General features: G+C 42.2%; 1 protein-coding gene across 1 annotated transcript in view; it reads right to left on the reverse strand.

Annotated features, from left to right (window-relative positions):
* LOC130550120 (calcium/calmodulin-dependent protein kinase type II subunit alpha-like) overlaps window positions 1-18,908 on the reverse strand; it is a 105,074-nt gene that overhangs the window by 63,202 nt on the left and 22,964 nt on the right. The window contains exons 4-5 of the mRNA XM_057327499.1: window positions 2,018-2,072; window positions 1,790-1,855 (exon numbers count right to left, since the gene is read on the reverse strand). Of these exons, the coding sequence (XP_057183482.1) occupies window positions 1,790-1,855; window positions 2,018-2,072 (121 nt within the window). The remainder of the gene's footprint in view (window positions 1-1,789; window positions 1,856-2,017; window positions 2,073-18,908) is intronic.

Raw genomic sequence — 18,908 nt, forward strand, 5'->3', positions numbered from 1 at the left:
AAATTTAAAAAATATCTTCATGGAACATGATCTTTACTTAATATCCTAATGATTTTTGGCATAAAAGAAAGATCGATAATTTTGACCCACACAATGTATTTTGTCTTTTACTAAAAATGTTCCCGTGCTACTTAAGACTGGTTTTGTGATCCAGGGTCACATATTACATAGTTGATTATGAAATCTGTAACAAATAGTCCTTTAATCATTTGAAATAAAGTCGTCACTTCATTTGAAAACAAAGAACATTCTGCCATTCATCAGTCACCTATATTTTCTATTTGGCATCTATTGTCGTAAAATGCAGTATTTTACAAACACAATTGCGAATCATTACGAAACTTGGTGTGGTTCATCAAGGTCATGTTCTGAGAGGACCTGTAAAGTTAAGAGATAAGAGATATAACTAAATTTATTAAAATGCTTGTAACATATGAGGAAATCACATGACGCTTCACATCAGAAGTGCGCTGCTGTATTTAGGAGATCCACCTGCTGCTCTTTTACAGCATCACCCCGCTACCACTGACAACGTGCATTAAAATAGTTTTATTTTAGTTTATTTGTTGCTTCTCTTGTGCAATAGGTGAACAACTGTTTATATGTATTTGGATTTTTTATATTTAGATAGGCTAAGTCTATTTTGCGGGAGTCTCACAAATCATTTTATTCTCACACAGTCCACACATACTAGTGTCTTACTGCCGCACCAATCAAAAAAGCATTCCTATTGTTACAGTCCTGTCTGCCTCTCTGTTTTCTTCTGCTTTTTTCTCCTGTGTTCCCCTGGAATACATCACCCATGATCCTCCACGTTTGTTCACCAGTCCCTCATCAGCAATCCCTGCACCTGTCACCTATCACCACCATCAAGCAATTCTTTTTAGCTTTCCTGTGGCTCAGTGGTTAGAGCATGGCACTAGCGATGCCAAGATCATGGGTTCGATCCCAGGGGATCAAATGTATAATACAGAAACAAATGTATAATACAATGCAATGTGAGTCGCTTTGGATAAAAGCGTCTGCCAAATGCATAAATGACTAAGACTCAGACTGGTTTCATGTTCTTTCTCTCATTTCGAATCTGTAACCTGTCTATGTGATTTACTCCTGTTTGTTTAATTAAAGCATATTTGAGTTAAATACTACCTTCGTCCGTGTTCCTGTTGGCCGTTCCATTACACCTATATATTGTTTATTTTATTATTGACATCATCGACTAGTCAACATCGACTCGACTTATATCACATAACAGTCAAAAAATCTGAGGTCGTTACATTCTTTCAGGAGTCAGTTATTGACCAAATATAGGCTATACAAGTAGGACAGGCTGGAAGATGGCCATATAAAATATTTTTATTTTACTTATTTTAAGTTATATTGTGCTCTTGGTAAAATGTCAGCTAGACTTTCAAATGTTTAGTGTTAAATATTTTTTCATGTTATATTTCTGTGCTGTTTATGCCTTTATTAGGATAGGACAGTGGACAGCTGACAAGAAAGCAATGGGTGGAGGCAGGGGAGCGGTATCAGCAAAGGACCATGCGAGACAGGAAGCAAACTCGGGTTGCAGCAATCGCACTAGCTGACACCTTTTATTATTTTTAAATTGTATTTTTATAATTATTTCTTCTTTGAAAAGCAAGACAAAATATTACAAAGCACATTTTGAAAAAAATGCAGAAAACTGTGTTTGGTATTCGGCCTATGTGGTTATGTGTTTTCGGCTTTAGACAAGAATTTTAATTTCGGTTCATCCCTATACAGCAGTCCATAAGTGTTCACATACCTGGCATCTGCTTCACTGTAATATTCCCTGGCCACAATGTCTTCGAACAGCTCACCACCTGTAACTCTGAACCAGACAAAAAATACTAATAGCATTAATTAAAGGTGTTGATAATAACTTCCATTGCAAAAAGTTATTCATCGTAGACTATAGCTAAATTATTATTTACAGGAACACTCATTTATAGTATGATAATCTTTTATGTTTAAGTTGATAAGAAAAACTCACAGGTCAAAAATTAGGTAATGGTGACCTTCCTCTGAGATGCTGTCATGCAGCCGTACTGGTAGTACATGGAGGTGATGGTTTGAATAGAGGGACAAATGAAAAGGAAGCAGAGAACACAATCATAATGTCAGTTTTTTCTTACAGATACAATCCCTTGCCAAAGTATTGAGACAATTTTCTCTGAAATTACTTAATTGTACATTTTTTAATTTTAACATTCATTCTGCATCTTCACATTCCCATGTTATATCGTAACTGTCATGCACCTATGTTTATGGTTTGGCAAGTTTGGTTAATACTAGTATTTTGTCCTCATGTTCTTTTCACTGTTGCCCCGCCTTAGTGCTTCCAGGTGTTCCTCATTCACTGTGTATTTGTACCTATCCGTTCTGTTTTAGGGTTGAAAGCATCTCCCTTTCAAATGCATCATCTATGGGGTTTTTCTACCAAGCGGTGCGGTTCAGTTCAGTACATTGGTAGAGTTTGGGATGGCAAACCCTCATCTGACTTGCGTTTCCACTGCCAACAATACCCTTACTTGATAGACATGGTGTATGCCGGAAAGTAGCAATCACTGTATAACATGTAGCATGTGCAAGTGTTGAGTCCACTAGAGGGCAAGTCCAGCAGCTACTAAATCTGTATGGAATCATGATAAACTGACACTTCTGAGTTTTATAATAAGTTACACCAATACAATTTTTTATATACAGTATACAGACAATATACATGTTAGGTGTCTGAAATATACAGTATTTCCTGTCGTGGAAATTCAAAACATGAGACCAACTAAAGTTGTCATACAGAGAATGTGTTGGTTGCATGTTGCAGTGGCGCCGCCATCTTGGGAGGATCATACTCTACTGCTTTTATTTTTTTGATATGTACCGTTACTTGTTTTATTTAATATATGGAGAAATCGAAAGTGAAATAACCATGGGATTTTCCTGAACAACTCTGCATAATGCTATTGCAGTTTTAACACAGCAAGACTGACCTACCATACTTATATTTCCTAATCAAACAAGAAAAACAAAACACTGCATTAAACGCACTATCAGCAATCCTCCTAAGATGGCGCAACATTCAACATAGCTTCACATTCTCTATTCAGTTAAAATGGCATTGGCAGTAGTTTTATATTTAGGCAAACACTCCAATAGAGTTTTAACATACCAACACAGTCCCTGTAGCTCAGTCAGTAGCATGTTGCACTAAACTGTAAATGTGATACAAATTTAATTTGTCATATTAGTAGGTATAATGAACCAGTCGAAGTTATCTATGATTCAGGTAAAATGGTATTGGCAAAGAGTTTTAACATCCCAACTTGGCAAAGAGTTTTAACAAACCAACTCGTCAGCAATGTGTTGCGCCAGAAAAGCAAAGGTTCAATCCCAGGGTACACACATACTGATAAAAAAGGTTGCTTTTAATAGAAGTGTCCACCAAACGCGTAAATATAAGAAATTGTGTTTTTTATGTTATTAATGTTAGCATTTATCCACAGGACCTGTTCTTCAAAAATTGTCGTAGTAGGTAGGTAGGTAGGTAATTTTTCCCATTTTTCCAAACATGCTTGGACTCTGATAATCACCGTTTGTGGCAATTTACATTTACATTTACGCATTTGGAAGATGCTTTTATCCAAAGCGACTTACATTGCATTATACCATACATTTTGTTTCTGAGTATGTGCAATCCCTGGGTCCGAACCCATGACCTTGACATTGCTAGCGCGATGTTCTAACCTTTGAGCTACAGGAAAGCTCTACAGAGCGTGTTTCGTAAATACTTTATCTCATTTGGCAAAGAAGCGAAAACGTGATGACATCTTAGTCCTGTTTCAGTCACTGTAGAGGTTCGAAAGGGAGGGGTGAGCGCTAGAGTGAGCCATTGGTTGCAATTCGAAACCTCACTGCTAGATGCCGCTAAATTTCATACATTGGACCTTTAATGTTAACGTGGCACTTTAAGCAGCGTTCAGAGTTATTTAAAGTTAGAGATGGAATGATTTGGGAAAATTTGATCCTTGCAAATGGAGTTTGCAAAATGTGGAACAAAATGTGTTAGTATTTGTGACCAGCGTGCAAAAGAGAAAAGTTATATTCATAATGTGATTTCTCCACAATGTCAATTGTTTTATTTCAATGAAATTAGCTTTTATCAGATTTTTAGAAAGAAATATATAAAAATAAACAATGCAGATTGATTTTCACCACCATCTTTTCTCTTCTTTTCTAAAGTCAGGTATCAAGAACTGGTTCCATTTCAGAACCGGTCCAAATTTGGAAGATTCTTGGGTTCGTTAATACATATCAGAAAGCTAAGACATCTGCAACCTGACAGGAATTTCCCAGCTAATGTCATGACATTAAACACCTACCTGTGATCTGAAATGAGTCAGCAAAATCTCGACATTTTTTTAAAGTGTTGCAAATACCATATTTAACTATTAAAACTACCATTATCTAACATCTGGTTACTCTAATGATGTCGAAGCTGTTACCATGACATCTGCAAGTTCACAGTATAGATTTAAAAGAGTGCACTGTGTTTGATATCCTACATCGCCCATGCAGACTAAATGCAAGCAAGTATGATGTGCAATTAAGTTCAGATGTATTCATACAGTATAACCTACTTTAATATAAATAAGTTAAATACAATATTGACCACAATGCATTCAAACAGTAAGCAAGAAAACAAAACTGTATGTTATTAAAATATCTTGTTTTTATAATATATATTGTTTTATATATTATATACAGTGTTTTGTTGTGGTGCCCTCCATAGTCTATTGTCCCGCTGTTATGAATTGCTCCAAGACTTGGAGGGTGCAGTTCAAGAAACAGGCAAAGATCAGGGCAGGCAGCAAACATTCACAAACGAAATCACAGGCAATGATCAGAGCAGGCAGCAGAGGTTGAGAAGACAAAAATACAATTCAAAGGTCATACACAATAATCCAACAATAAGAATGCTCAGAAATGCAGGGTGTAACACTAACAAGACTAAGCAGTGAGTGAACTGAGTATAGAGGCTGACCAAACAAGATAACAAGACACAGGTGATGCAGATTAACTTACGAGTACTAGTACTACTAAGAGCAGAAGTGGACCAGCTGGAACTGAAGGCGGCGGCAGCGGCCAGGGTGGAGTCAGCAGTGCTGAAGGCGGGGACTAGAGCAGAGCCAGAGGTGGAGCTGGTGGAACTGGAGGTGGCGGCCAGGGTGTAGTCAGCAGAGCTGAAGGCGAGGACTAGAGCAGAGCCAGAGGTAGAACTGGTGGAACTGGAGGCGGCGGCCAGGGTGGGTCAGCAGAGCAGAAGGCGGTGGCCAGGGTGGAGTCAGCAGAGCAGAAGGCGGTGGCCAGGGTGGAGTCAGCAGAGCAGAAGGCGGGGACTAGAGAAGAGCCAGAGGCAGAGCTGACTGAGCTGAAGGCTGCGGCCATGGTAGTGGTGGCTAAGCAGAGGGCGGCAACCAGAGCAGAGGCAGAGCAGGCAAACTTGGTGAAGTTGACTGACCAGCAGGTGACGCTGATGAAGCAGATGGTGGTCTGGGCGGAATAAGTGGGGCCACTGGTGGTTTAGGCAGAACAGACTGGGCTTGTATGGGCTCAGGAACGAGTTCATGGACTGGAATTGACTCACGAACAGACTCTTGGGCATGACTAGACTCAGGAACAAACTCATGGACTGGACATGGCTCAGGAATGGATTTGTGGACTGGACTTGGTTCAGGATAGGGCTCTTGGACTTGACTAGACTCAAAAGCCACAAAAACTGTGTTTTTCCATTTTAAGAATATATCTAAACTACGTGATATGCTGTCACTATCAGATGCAGTGAAGCTAATTCATGAATTCATGAACTCAAGACTAGATTATTGTAACGCACTATTAAGTGGTTGTCCTGTTGGCTTAGTACAAAATCTCCAGCTAGTTCAAAAAGCAGCAGCTTGAGTTTTTACATGAACAAAAAAGTATGAGCATATTAGTCTGGTTTTATCAACATTGCATTGGTTACCCATTAAGCAATTCATTAACTTTAAAATCTTCCTGATTACCTATAAAACCCTACATGGTTTAGGTCCTCAGTACCTGAGTGAGCTTCTCTTGTATTACAGTCATTCACATTCACTATGCTCTCAGGGCTCCAGTCAGTTGGTAATACCTAGAATCTTAAAGTTAAGTGCAGGTGGTAGATCCTTTTCCTATCTAGCACCTACACTTTAGAACAGTCTTCCTAGTACTGTTTCGAGAGGCAGACACTCTAAGTTTAAATCTAGATTAAAGACCAATCTTTTCAACCTTGCATACACAACACTTCCATAATACAAACCATCTTAGGGTTTATTAGGCTGCATTAGTTAGAACAACCAGAACCAGGAACACTTCCCATAACAACTGATGTACTTGTAGAACGGTATTCTGCTCTCAGTTGTCTTTTCTCATTGTTCCGAGGTCCGTAACCAGTCCAGGTGGTGGAGCTGAAAGAGGGAGGCGGCGACCTGACATGTCCCCACTACACAACAAAACTGTAACTGCAATTAGCTATTAGAATATTAAGATAATATTAAATCTATCATCTACCTCTTTGATATATATATTTGTTGGATTATTTTGCCTCGTTAAGCACACTAATCTAGATTTAAACTGACAGTGTGTCTGCCTCCCGTACATTACTCGGAAGACTTTTCCAGAGTTTGGGTGCTAGGTAGGAAAAGGATCTACTTGATGGACTGTATAGTAGTAGAAGCTCACTCAGGTATTGTCAGTAAGATTTTAAAGTTAATACGTTGCTTAATAGGTAACCAGTGCAATGTTGAAATGACCGGGCTAATATGCTTATACTTTTTTGCTTGTGTAAGAACTCTAGCTGCCATGCTTTGAACTAGTTCGAGTTTTTGTAATAAACCTACAGGGCAACCGCCTAACAGTGCATTACAATAATCTAGTCTTGACGTCATGAATGCGTGAATTAACTTCTCTACATTTAATAGTGACAGCATATGATGTAATTTAGGTATATTCTTAAAATGAAAAAAAAAACACGGTTTTGCAGGTGTTGGCAACATGGTTTTCAAATGATGGATTACTATCGAATAAAATACTCAGATTCCTAGCTGACGACAAGGGTTTTATTGAGCATCCTTCAATAGTTAAGCAGTATTCTTGGTGGTTACATATGGCGGTTTTCGGTCCAGTAAGTAACTTGTGGTGAGGGGGGCGTGGTTTAGCGAGGTCTGCGGCAGGAGAGAGAGCCGGGAGATGAGCGGTGAGTAAGTGGAGCAAGTGCAAACAATCAACACCTGTGTCGGAAGCGGCCATACCACCGACGCATGCCACGCTCCTGCAGTTTACCAAGATGGGCCCGCAGGATGACCCTGAGGCGTTCCTCGAACTCTTCGAGAAGACTGCGGAGACCAGCGGCTGGCCCCCGGAGGACTGGGCTATGCGCCTGCTGCCACTACTGTCGGGGGAAGCGCAACTGGCTGCCCGGTCACTGCCCATCCAGAACCTCCTGGTCTTCAATGACCTCAAGAGGGCCATCCTACAGCGGGTCGGCCGGAGCCCGGAGGAACATCGCCAGCGGTTCCGATAGCTGGGGCTGGGCTAAAGCGGCCGACCCTTCATGATGGCCCAACAGCTCCGGGACTCCTGCCGCAAATGGCTGCTGGCTGGGAAAGGCGACATTGACGACATCATCGACCGCGTGGTGCTGGAGCAGTTCATCGCTCTACTACCCAAGAGGACGGCCGAGTGGGTCCAGTGCCACCATCCGACGTCGCTGGACTCAGCCATCCATCTCGCAGAAGTCCAGATGGTGGTGTGCACTGGGGTGGGCGAACCCCTCCCAGCTCTCTCTCCTCTTCTGAGGTCTTGTCTCCCTCTTCTTCTCTCTCTCCTCGCCCTATCCCTCTGCCTAGGTCCCGTCCAGCCAGGGATCCAGAGCTCCGCCCCGGGGATTCCAGGACGCCAACGGGTCGACCCTCTCTCCTCACCCTTCACGTGCTCCACTTCCCGCCACCAGGATGGCGGGTACGCCTGGGCCGGCCTGCTGGCGTTGCGGGGACCCGGACCATTTTAATTATCGGTGTCCAGTGATGGAGGTGGGGACAATGATCCGGGTCCCTGACACCCGCATGGTACACGTACGGTGTACCAAACCTCCATCCATCAAAGCCTGGTTCGGCCCGGGGCATTGAATAATAACCGCATGGTACACGTACGGTGTAACCAAACCTCCATCCTCGTATAACAGTGGAACTAACTTACGGAAATTTACACTGGGTGAAAAAGTGCTTGTATTACTCCCAACATCGAGTTCCAAATTACTAGCGAAGTGGCAAGGGCCGTTTAAGGTCACACGGCAAGCTGGAGATCTCAATTATGAGGTAATACGATCAGATAGGAGCGGGGGGCGTCAAATTTACCACCTCAATCTCCTTAAAAAATGTCAGAAGGCGGAGTCAGTAATGCTGGTGACGGTAATCAGTGGAGAGGATGATCTGGAACCAGAAGCGAATACAAAGTCATGATCACTCGCTCTGGCCCCAGGGGGAGATCACCTCTCACCCTCCCAGCTCACGGACGTGGCCAAGTTGCAGTCAGAATTTGCAGACGTGTTCTCGCCCCTACCTGGTCGAGCAAACCTCATTCAGCACCATATCAAGACGGCACCGGGCGTAGTAGTTCGCAGCCGGCTGGAAATGGGGGTAATCGATGGGGGTAATAGAAGAATCCAACAGTGACTGGGCGAGCCCGATAGTTTTGGTCGCCAAATGGACGGTTCAGTCAGGTTCTGTGTGGATTACCGCAAGGTGAATGCGGTATCGAAGTTCGATGCCTATCCAATGCCGCAGGTTGACGAATTACTTGATCGGCTAGGCACGGCTCATTTTTATTCAACACTGGACTTAACGAAAGGATATTGGAAGATCCCCTTATCGCCAGTATCTAAGGAAAAAACAGCCTTCACCATGCCGTTCGATTACACCAATTTGTGACACTTCTGTTTGGGTTGTTCGGAGCGCCGGCCACCTTTCAGCGTCTCATAGACCGTATCCTCCGACCCCATACGACATATGCCGCTGCTTACCTAGATGATATTATCATTTACAGCAACGACTGGCAGCGGCATATCCAACACCTAAGGGCGGTCCTGGGAGCGCTGAGGGTGGCCGGTCTCACGGCCAACCCGAAGAAGTGTGCTGTTGGGCGGGTGGAGGTCAGGTATCTGGGCTTCCACTTGGGACACGGATAGGTGCGGCCCCAAATTAATAAGACCGCAGCCGTTGCGACGTGTCTGAGTCTTAAGACCAAAAAGGAGGTAAGACAGTTCCTGGGGCTGGCGGGATACTACAGCCGCTTTGTGCCCAACTATTCGGACCTCACCAGCCCATTGACTGATCTTACTAAAAAGGAAGCACCAGATCCGGTCCAGTGGACGGAGCAATGCCAGCAGGCGTTTACCCAAGTGAAGGCTGCCTTGTGTGGCGGGCTGCTATTACACTCTCCTGACTTTTCTCTCCCTTTCTTGTTGCAGACTGATGCGTCGGACAGGGGGATGGGTGCCGTCCTGGCCCAGGAGGTGGGGGGTGAGGAGCGGCCGGTGCTGTACATTAGTCGCAAGCTCTCAAAGAGAGAGACTAAGTACAGCACCATAGAAAAGGAATGTTTGGCCATCAGGTGGGCCATCCTCACCCTTAGGTACTACCTCCTGTGCCGGGAATTCACCCTCTGTTTGGACCACGCCCCCCTGCAGTGGCTCCACCGCACGAAAGATACCGATGCCAGGATCACCCGTTGGTATCTGGCATTACAGCCTTTTAAGTTCCAGGTGGTCCACAGGCCGGGTGCACAGATGGTTGTGGCTGACTTCCTCTCCAGGAATGGGGGGGCTGCAGGCCAAACGGCTCCCCGGCCTGAGACGGGCGGTGGGGGTATGTGGCGAGGGGGGTGTGGTTTAGCGAGGTCTGCGGCGGGAGAGAGAGCCGGGAGACGAGCGGTGAGTAAGTGGAGCAAGTGCAAACAAACAACACCTGTGTCTCGTTCCAGTAAGGGCGCGGAGAGACCGGATATAAGGACCAAACGCCACACACACGAGGAGAGAGAGATGGACTGACTATGGGCTGCATACACAAACGCTTACCCGGTGGAGATCACTCGGAGGACTATACTGGATTCTTACGGACTCTCAGCATGCTGAAGAAAATGCCGCTTGTGTTTTGTGTTATTGGATTGTTTACCTCTGTTGTTAATTGAGAATAAAAGCCTGTGTCAGTCCAGCCAACCCCGTCCTCTTCCTTCCTGACTACTGAACTCGTTACATAACACTTCTGTTTTGTCCGAGTTCAACAGAAAAAGTTGCTACTCATCCAGTTTTTTATATCAACTATGCATTCCATTACTCTGGTGAACTGCTGTGTTTCATTAGGCCTCGAGGAAATGTAGAGTTGATTTTCATCAGCATAGCAGTGAAAACTTACTCTCTGTCTCTTAATTATACCTCCCAGAGTTAGCATGTACCGTGTGAAGAGCAGAGGCACTAAGACTGAGCCCTGTGGCACGCCGTACTGGACTAGTGATTTGAGTGACACCTTGTTGTTTATTTTTACAAACTGAAAACGGTTAGATAGGTATGAACAAAACCATTTCAATGCTATTCCATTAACGGCAACATAATTTTCAAGTCTATGTAAAAGTATGCTGTGGTCAATGGTGTCAAAAGCGGCACAAGTCTATCTAATCTAATAGCACAAGTAATGAGATGGCCATTTTATGCCAGCGCCCCCCTATCCATTTTCCAAGTCCCTTACCGCCCCCCACAAAAATAATGGGCTAAATGTCGTCATAATGATAGTAATTATTATTATTATAATAATAAATGATTTGTTATTATAATATAATTTAAAACACATGTCACTGAATTGGGATATTCTGTAATCTCATGAATGTATATTTGTTTTGTCTAGTAAAATACCAATAAAATTTTTTAGAATGCATGTCACTGAAAAATAAACAACAGATTTGATTGGCCAGTTGGAATATTACCATACTTTCCCAAAGAGCAAAAACAATGTGAAGTAGAATGTTTGAACTTAGTTTTAATACTCTCATAAATGCATTAAAAACTTAAAAGCTGCTTAGATTCACCTTACTTAAATAAAACATTGTAGTTGTCTAATTGTGTGTAAGTTTATAGGCCTAAATGTGTGTGCTATTGTGTGCTCCATTAGAGGTATAATACAAGGTTTGTCATTAATAATTTGTGTTCATAATTTGGCAAATGAAAACAATACAATCTTCTTACAAGAATAAACACATCTTGCAGTGTACATTTTGGGCTCAGATATGACGATGATTAGATAAATTGATAATTAATATTCTACCCAAAGATGATTACAATGAGACTGAGTTTATGCCTGACATAAACATTCATGCATCATAAATAGAGTTAAATGTAATTCATTTTAGCTTCTGTCATTAGAGTGGAAGTGAATATATTGAAAATATTTTCCTCACAAAGGCTTACAAAGAAGTATTTCATGCAAAATTCTGTCAGCTGATGTCAAGGTAACATGACAGAGCTTTCACATGACAGAGGTGCCGATCCCAAATTTTATTCAAGTGGTAAAGCTGGAGCTTTTCTCCACCCCCTTGGCTCTGCAGCGAGCACCCTCTCATTTTATTTGATAGTGTGTTTTGGTGTGTTCAAGCGTATGGAGCAGTTTGATCTTCAATCTCTCTCACATTGAATGCCGATCGGTCTGTGCAACTCAAGATGTCAAATGCACATTTTCTGTTCATGGATGATTATATGTTAGCGGTAAAGTTCTATAGCACATTACTTTTAAATACTTGCGCGCATTGCTCTGGGAAAATTAAGCCTCTAACATCCTACATGAGGTTGTCGAACTTGTCAGTTTGAGCACCCAGCAGATACATAAATCGGCGCAATGCTTGTACAAACCAGAGGTGTGGACTCGAGTCACATGACTTGGACTCGAGTCAGACTTGAGTCATGAATTTGATGACTTTTGACTCGACTTGACAAAATGTAAAGACACTTGCAACTCGACTTGGACTTTAACATCAGTAACTCGTGACTTCACTTGGACTTGAGCCTTTTGACTTGAAAAGACTTGCTACTTTCCCCAAAACCCAAAGATTAAAAAGTATGTTGACGTGGACCGCTATCTCTGTGTTTGTGTGTAACTCTCTGTGTGCGTGTGCGTGTGCGTGTGCGTGTGCTGTCGGCACAACATCCAATCAATTTAGATCCACGTTGTTTTGATCCGACAGCATCCATCCAATCAAATTGCAGGACAACCAATGAAGAAAATCTGTCAAACAACGCGCCAGTTGGCAAAAATGATACCAAAGATAGTTTCGTTCGGGTATAAAAACTACGAGGTGGTCAACAAAAAACGAATTGCAATATGCAAAACATGCGGGTCGAAGATTACAGACGGAGACGCAACAACTTCTAACTTCGTTCGACATTTGAAGTTGCACAAAGAACGGTAAGTTTTGAATGACGCTAGCTTATCGGCTAAGTAACATTGCTAGCTGCATAGTTAAATCAATGAGACTGTAAACTCGCTGTTAACGTTACATTGCAAACACGTTAATCTGCGTCCACTGCGGGTTCACTCCCTTACTCATACTTTTGTCATAAAGTGATAGTTTGGGATTTTTGAAGCGGGGTTGTATGCAACACATTCTCACTCCCGACTCGTCACATATTTACGCTCGGTCAGCGCCCTTCGGCGTCACTTTTGAACGCGCAGGCGTCGTTTTTCGACGTGAAGGGCACACGAATTTTACAGTTATTATGAAAATGTATATTAGATATAATTTGCAATGATGATGTTTCGGGGTTTAATTTAAGTTTAATGGCCAGGATAATTGCGTTTACATGACGCTATTCAGACAGTTTCACAGTTTGAGCAAGTAATGTAACAGTTTATTTATCGTAATATAAAACACATAATACAAGCAGCCACAATGTCGTTCAAAAATACAGATATTCCAAGGGTACCAACACGAAACGATCGATTTGTATGAGGAACAGATCCGAAAGCTATCACCATCCGCCGTAAATCTCAAATCCAGTGAAGGAACGACGTTAAAATATTGCCGCCAGAGGAAGTTACGTCAGCTTCGATGCCATTGGCTCTCCCGTGTCTCGTGACCGATCGCGTCATTTCGTTGGCTTTGAACGTGAAACGGTATTGGCTCCCGTGACCGACTTCATCTAGCTGTTCCGGTTTATCTTTCGAATGGGAGCGACTTCATGTATTCACGGACAAGCACGGCATCTTCATGTAAAGTTATTGTTCGGCTTTGGTGCAAAAAGGTCTTCGAAACGATTTGTTTGTTATATTTTGTAATGCTTTTGGTCAGTTTGTGCAATAAATACCTGTGACTGTACTTTTATTCGCGTGTTGTGTTTTATATGGCTGAGAAGTGGTTAGGGTTAGGTTTAGGGTTAGGGTGAGGTTGGGGTTAGGTGCTACAAAATATTTAAACCATAAATAATTATGAAATGCTAAGAATTGCACACATCTCGGTCTGGAGCATTTAGCAAACAGCAACGCAGTTCCCTGTTCGTCGAAAAACGACGCCAAAGGGGTACCCTGCGTGTTCAAAAGTGACGCCGAGGGGCACTGACCGAGCGTAAATATGTGACGAGTCGGGAGTGAGAACGGGTTGTTGTATGAGGAACTTAGTGTATCACACACAGTAGACGGCGGTCAGCAGCAAAACATAAGCAAACCTAATCAAATGAAGGTCAGGTAAAATATACTTTATATTAAGAATATGTGTACCATTTTAGCTTGCTGTCAGACTAATTTTTCTGTTAAGACTGATATTAATAATATGAGTAATAAAGAGTAGTTTCAAATACAATTCATGTGTGGCTATAAGGGATTTTCTGACACCTGTTTAATATGCTTACCTCTTACAGATTTGAAGAATATCAGATGAACAAAAGCATCATAAATGAACCACAACAGCCTTCAATCTCACAATTCCTGGACAGTCGTGTAGGGCATTACAGCATGAGTCATCCACAGCAGAAAGCTATCACCAATGCAATACTGTCCGACTTGATTATTGATTGCAACTTTCCCCTGTCTATTGTGGAAAACAAGAGTTTTCGGCACTTTCTGACAGTACTTGACAGTAAGTACAGCCCAGTGTGTCGCAGAACATTGACATCAAAAACAGAAAACCTGGCTGAAGAGAGATGTTCAAAATTAAAAACTCAATTAAGCAACACTGACCATGTTTCAGTCACTGTGGACATTTGGTCTGACCGAAAGATGAGGGGATTCCTTGGTGTCACTGTGCACTGGATAGAGAAAGAGGCAGAGAGGATACAGCTAAAGACTAATCTCTTGGCCTGCAACCGCTTCAAAGGCTCACACACAGCTGAAAGAATCTGTGACCAATTTGAGGCAATATGTGATGAATACAACATCAAAGATAAATTGGACTACATTATTACTGACAATGCTGTTAACATGCGAAAGGCATTCTCTGTGTGCTGTGTGCATTCTCTGTGAACAAGAGGATGATGATGACGGAGATCATCTTGATGACCCTGAGCTCTGGTGTGACTTAACCCTGGAAGATCAGCAAACGGTAGATGCTGCTATGGCAAAGAAACAGCGCTTGCAGTGTTTTGCGCACACTCTTCAGCTGGTGGTGGGAGACGGTTTGAAAGAAACAAAAGTGGCATGTCCTTCTCTTTCCAAGTTATCAAAACTTAGCTCACTGCTGCACACAAGCACAATGTTCAAAGATGTGTTTGATAGTGAATTTGGGGAACAGAAAGGCATCCCTGCTGCAGTCAACACAAGATGGAACTCAACACTGAGGCAAGTGAAGGCAGTTCTCCAGTGTGATCTTCTAAAGCTCTGTGCTGTTCTACAAAAGGCTGGGCATAAGGAGTTGTCATTCACACCACGAGAGTGGAATCTGTTGAAGGAGTTGGTGGACATCTTGAAGCCGTTTGGAGAAGCAACTGATTTGACACAGGGGGAGAAGGTTGTCACAATCAGTGCCGTTGTTCCATCCTTCTTGTCCCTCAATCACCACCTTGAGAAGCTGAATCCTCAAATCCGTTTCCTGAGCAGCCTGGTCAGAAGTCTCCAGGCATCCCTGAACAAAAGATTTCTTGGGATCTTCATCAACGTGAAAATGGCCAGGACACAAGATGGGATCACTGCCCCTTATTCAGATCCAGTCTACCTCAAAGCAGCTGCCTTGGATTCATCCTTTTCTCTGCTGTGGGTGGAGCCCCATGTGCTGGTCAATCGTGACATCAAGGCAGAGGTGGCACAATGAGTTAAAGGTAAATATTACTGACTTTAATGTAACTTTTTTCCTCATAATCTGATCTAATTGACTGCAACAATAATGATTTTTTTTCAGAATAACACTGTATCACCAACACCAATGGTAATAAGGGCTCTTTTGTTTCTGCTGTTGTTACATGTTTTGCCAGAATTGATCCTGCAAGATGCTGCAGAGACTGAGCAACCTGTGCTTCTGGTTGATGAAGAAGAGCAAGAGGACCTTATAGAAGGAGAAGGGCTGTTTGCTGCATACCATAAGAGGCAGAAGAAGGATGTTGGTACCACTCCAGCACTACAGCTAAGTCACTATCTTGACATAGCCGAAGGACAGAACGCCCTTTTGTTCTGGGGATTGAACATGAAGACTCTTCCTTCACTCTTCTGAGTGGCCATCAGGGTCTTGGCAGTGCCTGCCTCCAGTGCTCCAGTGGAGCGAGTTTTCAGCCATGGTGGCATCATACTACGTCCCCATCGTGCACAAATGACTGACAGACTTTTGGCCAATTTGATCTTTTGCAAATGTAATCCAGCATAGGGCCCTGACATAGAACAAGCACAACCCTGTTCATGTTATGTTCATGTATTTGTTATCCCCCCCTCCTTCTCTCTCACGCACACGCACACACACACACACACACACACACACACACACACACACACACACACACACACACACACACACACACACACACACAATATGAGATGAGATAAATACAAGACAGGACAGAAACTGCTGTGCCACTTTTTGTGTAAATACTTACATTTGCATTTGATTTTTGTAAATGTGTTTGAAGAATGTTCTTGCAAAAAAAATTTGATAAATAAATACAGATCTTAAAAGCATACATGATCTGTTCAAATATTATTACTCTGTTGTTAAAGGGACTCGAAACGACTCGAAACTCAAACTGTAGGACTTGGGACTTGACTTGAGACTTGTCTGTCTTGACTTGGGACTTGACTCGGGACTTGAGGGCAAAGACTTGAGACTTACTTGTGACTTGCAATACAATGACTTGGTCCCACCTCTGGTACAAACACGTACATTACTAGCAGCACATTTATACGCCTCTAACCTGAATGCCTATACAAGACAAACTGCGTTCAGTATAGAATGCCATTGTGTGTTTGCGCTCGCTGTAATCACTGTTTTGATTTCATAAGAACAGCTAATAGTTGCCTTTATTCGTCTTCTACCAAAAAAAGAAAGATTACCCAATTAATTTCTTTGACTCTCCATGGCCTCTCACTGGTGTTACAGTGTTAAGCAGAGGTTAAGGTTTTGTATATTACACAGTAAGGTGTGACTGTTTTACACTTTATATTGAGTGGACAGTTCCAGAGGAGTTACCATGTGATTACACTGGTGTTACAGTGTTAAGCAGAGGTTAAGGTTTTGTATATTACACAGTAAGGTGTGACTGTTTTACACTTTATATTGAGTGGACAGTTCCTGAGGAGTTACCATGTAAGTACACTGGTATAACAATGTGAAACCTTAGTATTGATTGAACATTAGTCATGTGTTAAATACATGGCATGCACTCCATAAAGTGTCATTGAATTCAAAACTGTTAACTGCAACATTGAAGACTAATGAAGTGGACAAAATTCTGTGACGATATTGTCGTTACAAAATGTAGTTACACAATTCTTGTTACACATGTGCACTTACTGAAGTGTTGTTACCAATGTCCTGTTACACATTTGTACTTAGACCAGCTTTTCAGTGGGTTGTTACATGTGTGTAGTTACACAAATAGTACAGCTGTAGAAACTATGTACCAATGTGTACTTATGCTGTAGTTACATACTAAGTACACATCTAGTTACCATGTAAGTTCAGATGTATTAGGGCCACTTAATATAAAGTGGGACCATAATACAAAATGATGGTCACTTCTAATGCGTTAATGCGTCTGGTCTAATGCGTTAATTTGCAATGTGTAGTCAAATATTTGTACTGAGAGACAATAGAAAGGAAAGGATTTTTGTATGTTACTTTAAATATTTTTTACCACTATTCAATTATTGTACATTTGTATCAAGGCATTACACATGGCAGAGCCTCGTAAGATTTACATGGTGATATAGACAAGCATCATTGAGCCACTGTATAACAACAACTTTCATACTGTCCCAGATGCTGATGCGGCCAAATTAAAGCAAAGATTTAAGTGACCGTCCACCTGCCTCCTGAGTGATTACTGCCCGAATGAACCAGTCACATATGTATGTATGTATATTAGGGCTGTCAATCGATTAAAATATTTAATCGCGATTAATCGCATGATTGTAATGAGTTAACTCGTGATTAATCGCACATTTTTATCTGTTATAAATGTACCTTAAATGAATACTTTTCAATTTTTTAATACTCTAATTAACATAGGCATGGACAAATATTGATGCTTTATGCAAATGTATATTGTTTATTATTAGTGAAACCATACTCAACATAGAGCATGAAGACTAGACATGTTTCAAAGGTCATAGATGTTTTTCAAAGAACTTGTACATGTCTATTAAACACATGAAAAAAAACTGGAAAAACACAGGTTCCCATTACTTCTTTCTCTGCACTGAGCTATTTACTTACACAAGCATGTTTACATTTTCGCAACTGTGATAGCTCGGTGGAGGCTGTGTGCAATGCAAGGCATATGCTCGAACGGAAGCTGCCTGGCCGCGGCAATCATGTTGCGTGCACTATCGGTGGTCAGTGGGCTAATTTTGAATTCAATATTCCACTGTCTGGCTACCTGCAGAAAGTGCTCAGCGCAAACGTCAGCATAGTGCCTCTCGTCTGTCTTCATGACGGTCAAAGCGTACGACCGTAGTTTCCAGTGTGTGTCAAAATAATGAGCCGTGACCCCCAGGTAGCTATGGTTACTGAGGGAAGTCCAGTAATCTCTGGTGAGCGCAACCGTGTTTGTCTGTCTTATCGCCTCCTCGACTTTCGCTTTCTCCTCTTCGTAAGAGTCGTGAATCTTGCTTGTAACAGTGGCTCTCGAAGGTAGTTCATATGTGTAATCGTTAGATGCGATGCGAATAATTTCAAGTAGACCCTCGTCCTCCACTACATTAACTGGCCTACATGCTGTAGCCACCCATTTAGCTATCGATGTGGTGAGTCTGTTGCTTGTGGAGTTGTCCATCCGTCTCTGCTGAAAACAATCTAGTGTGGTCTGCCGCGAGGAGGAGAGCTCTCTGCGTCAGTTGTATGCTTCGCCATCAAGTGATATTTTAAACTCGACGTGCTGCGGAGATAACTTAATTCACATCGACAATAAATGCAGATCACTTTAGTCTTGTCGACAGAACCACCAGACATCGTTTTTTATTTGAATTTTACGTTCAGAAGACCTATTTATTTCTCCATTTCTGTTTGCTGCTGCATCGTTTACTTTCTCAAACTACGGGCAAGGCCAAGGGTCAAATAGAAAATGCGCACTGCGTTAATCGCACGTTAATAAAATTAGTGCCGTTAAAAGGAATTTGCGTTAACGTGTTATTAAC

This window comes from Triplophysa rosa, unplaced genomic scaffold (assembly GCF_024868665.1).
Source record: "Triplophysa rosa unplaced genomic scaffold, Trosa_1v2 scaffold23_ERROPOS4800000, whole genome shotgun sequence".
In the NCBI taxonomy this organism is placed as follows: Eukaryota; Metazoa; Chordata; class Actinopteri; order Cypriniformes; family Nemacheilidae; genus Triplophysa; species Triplophysa rosa.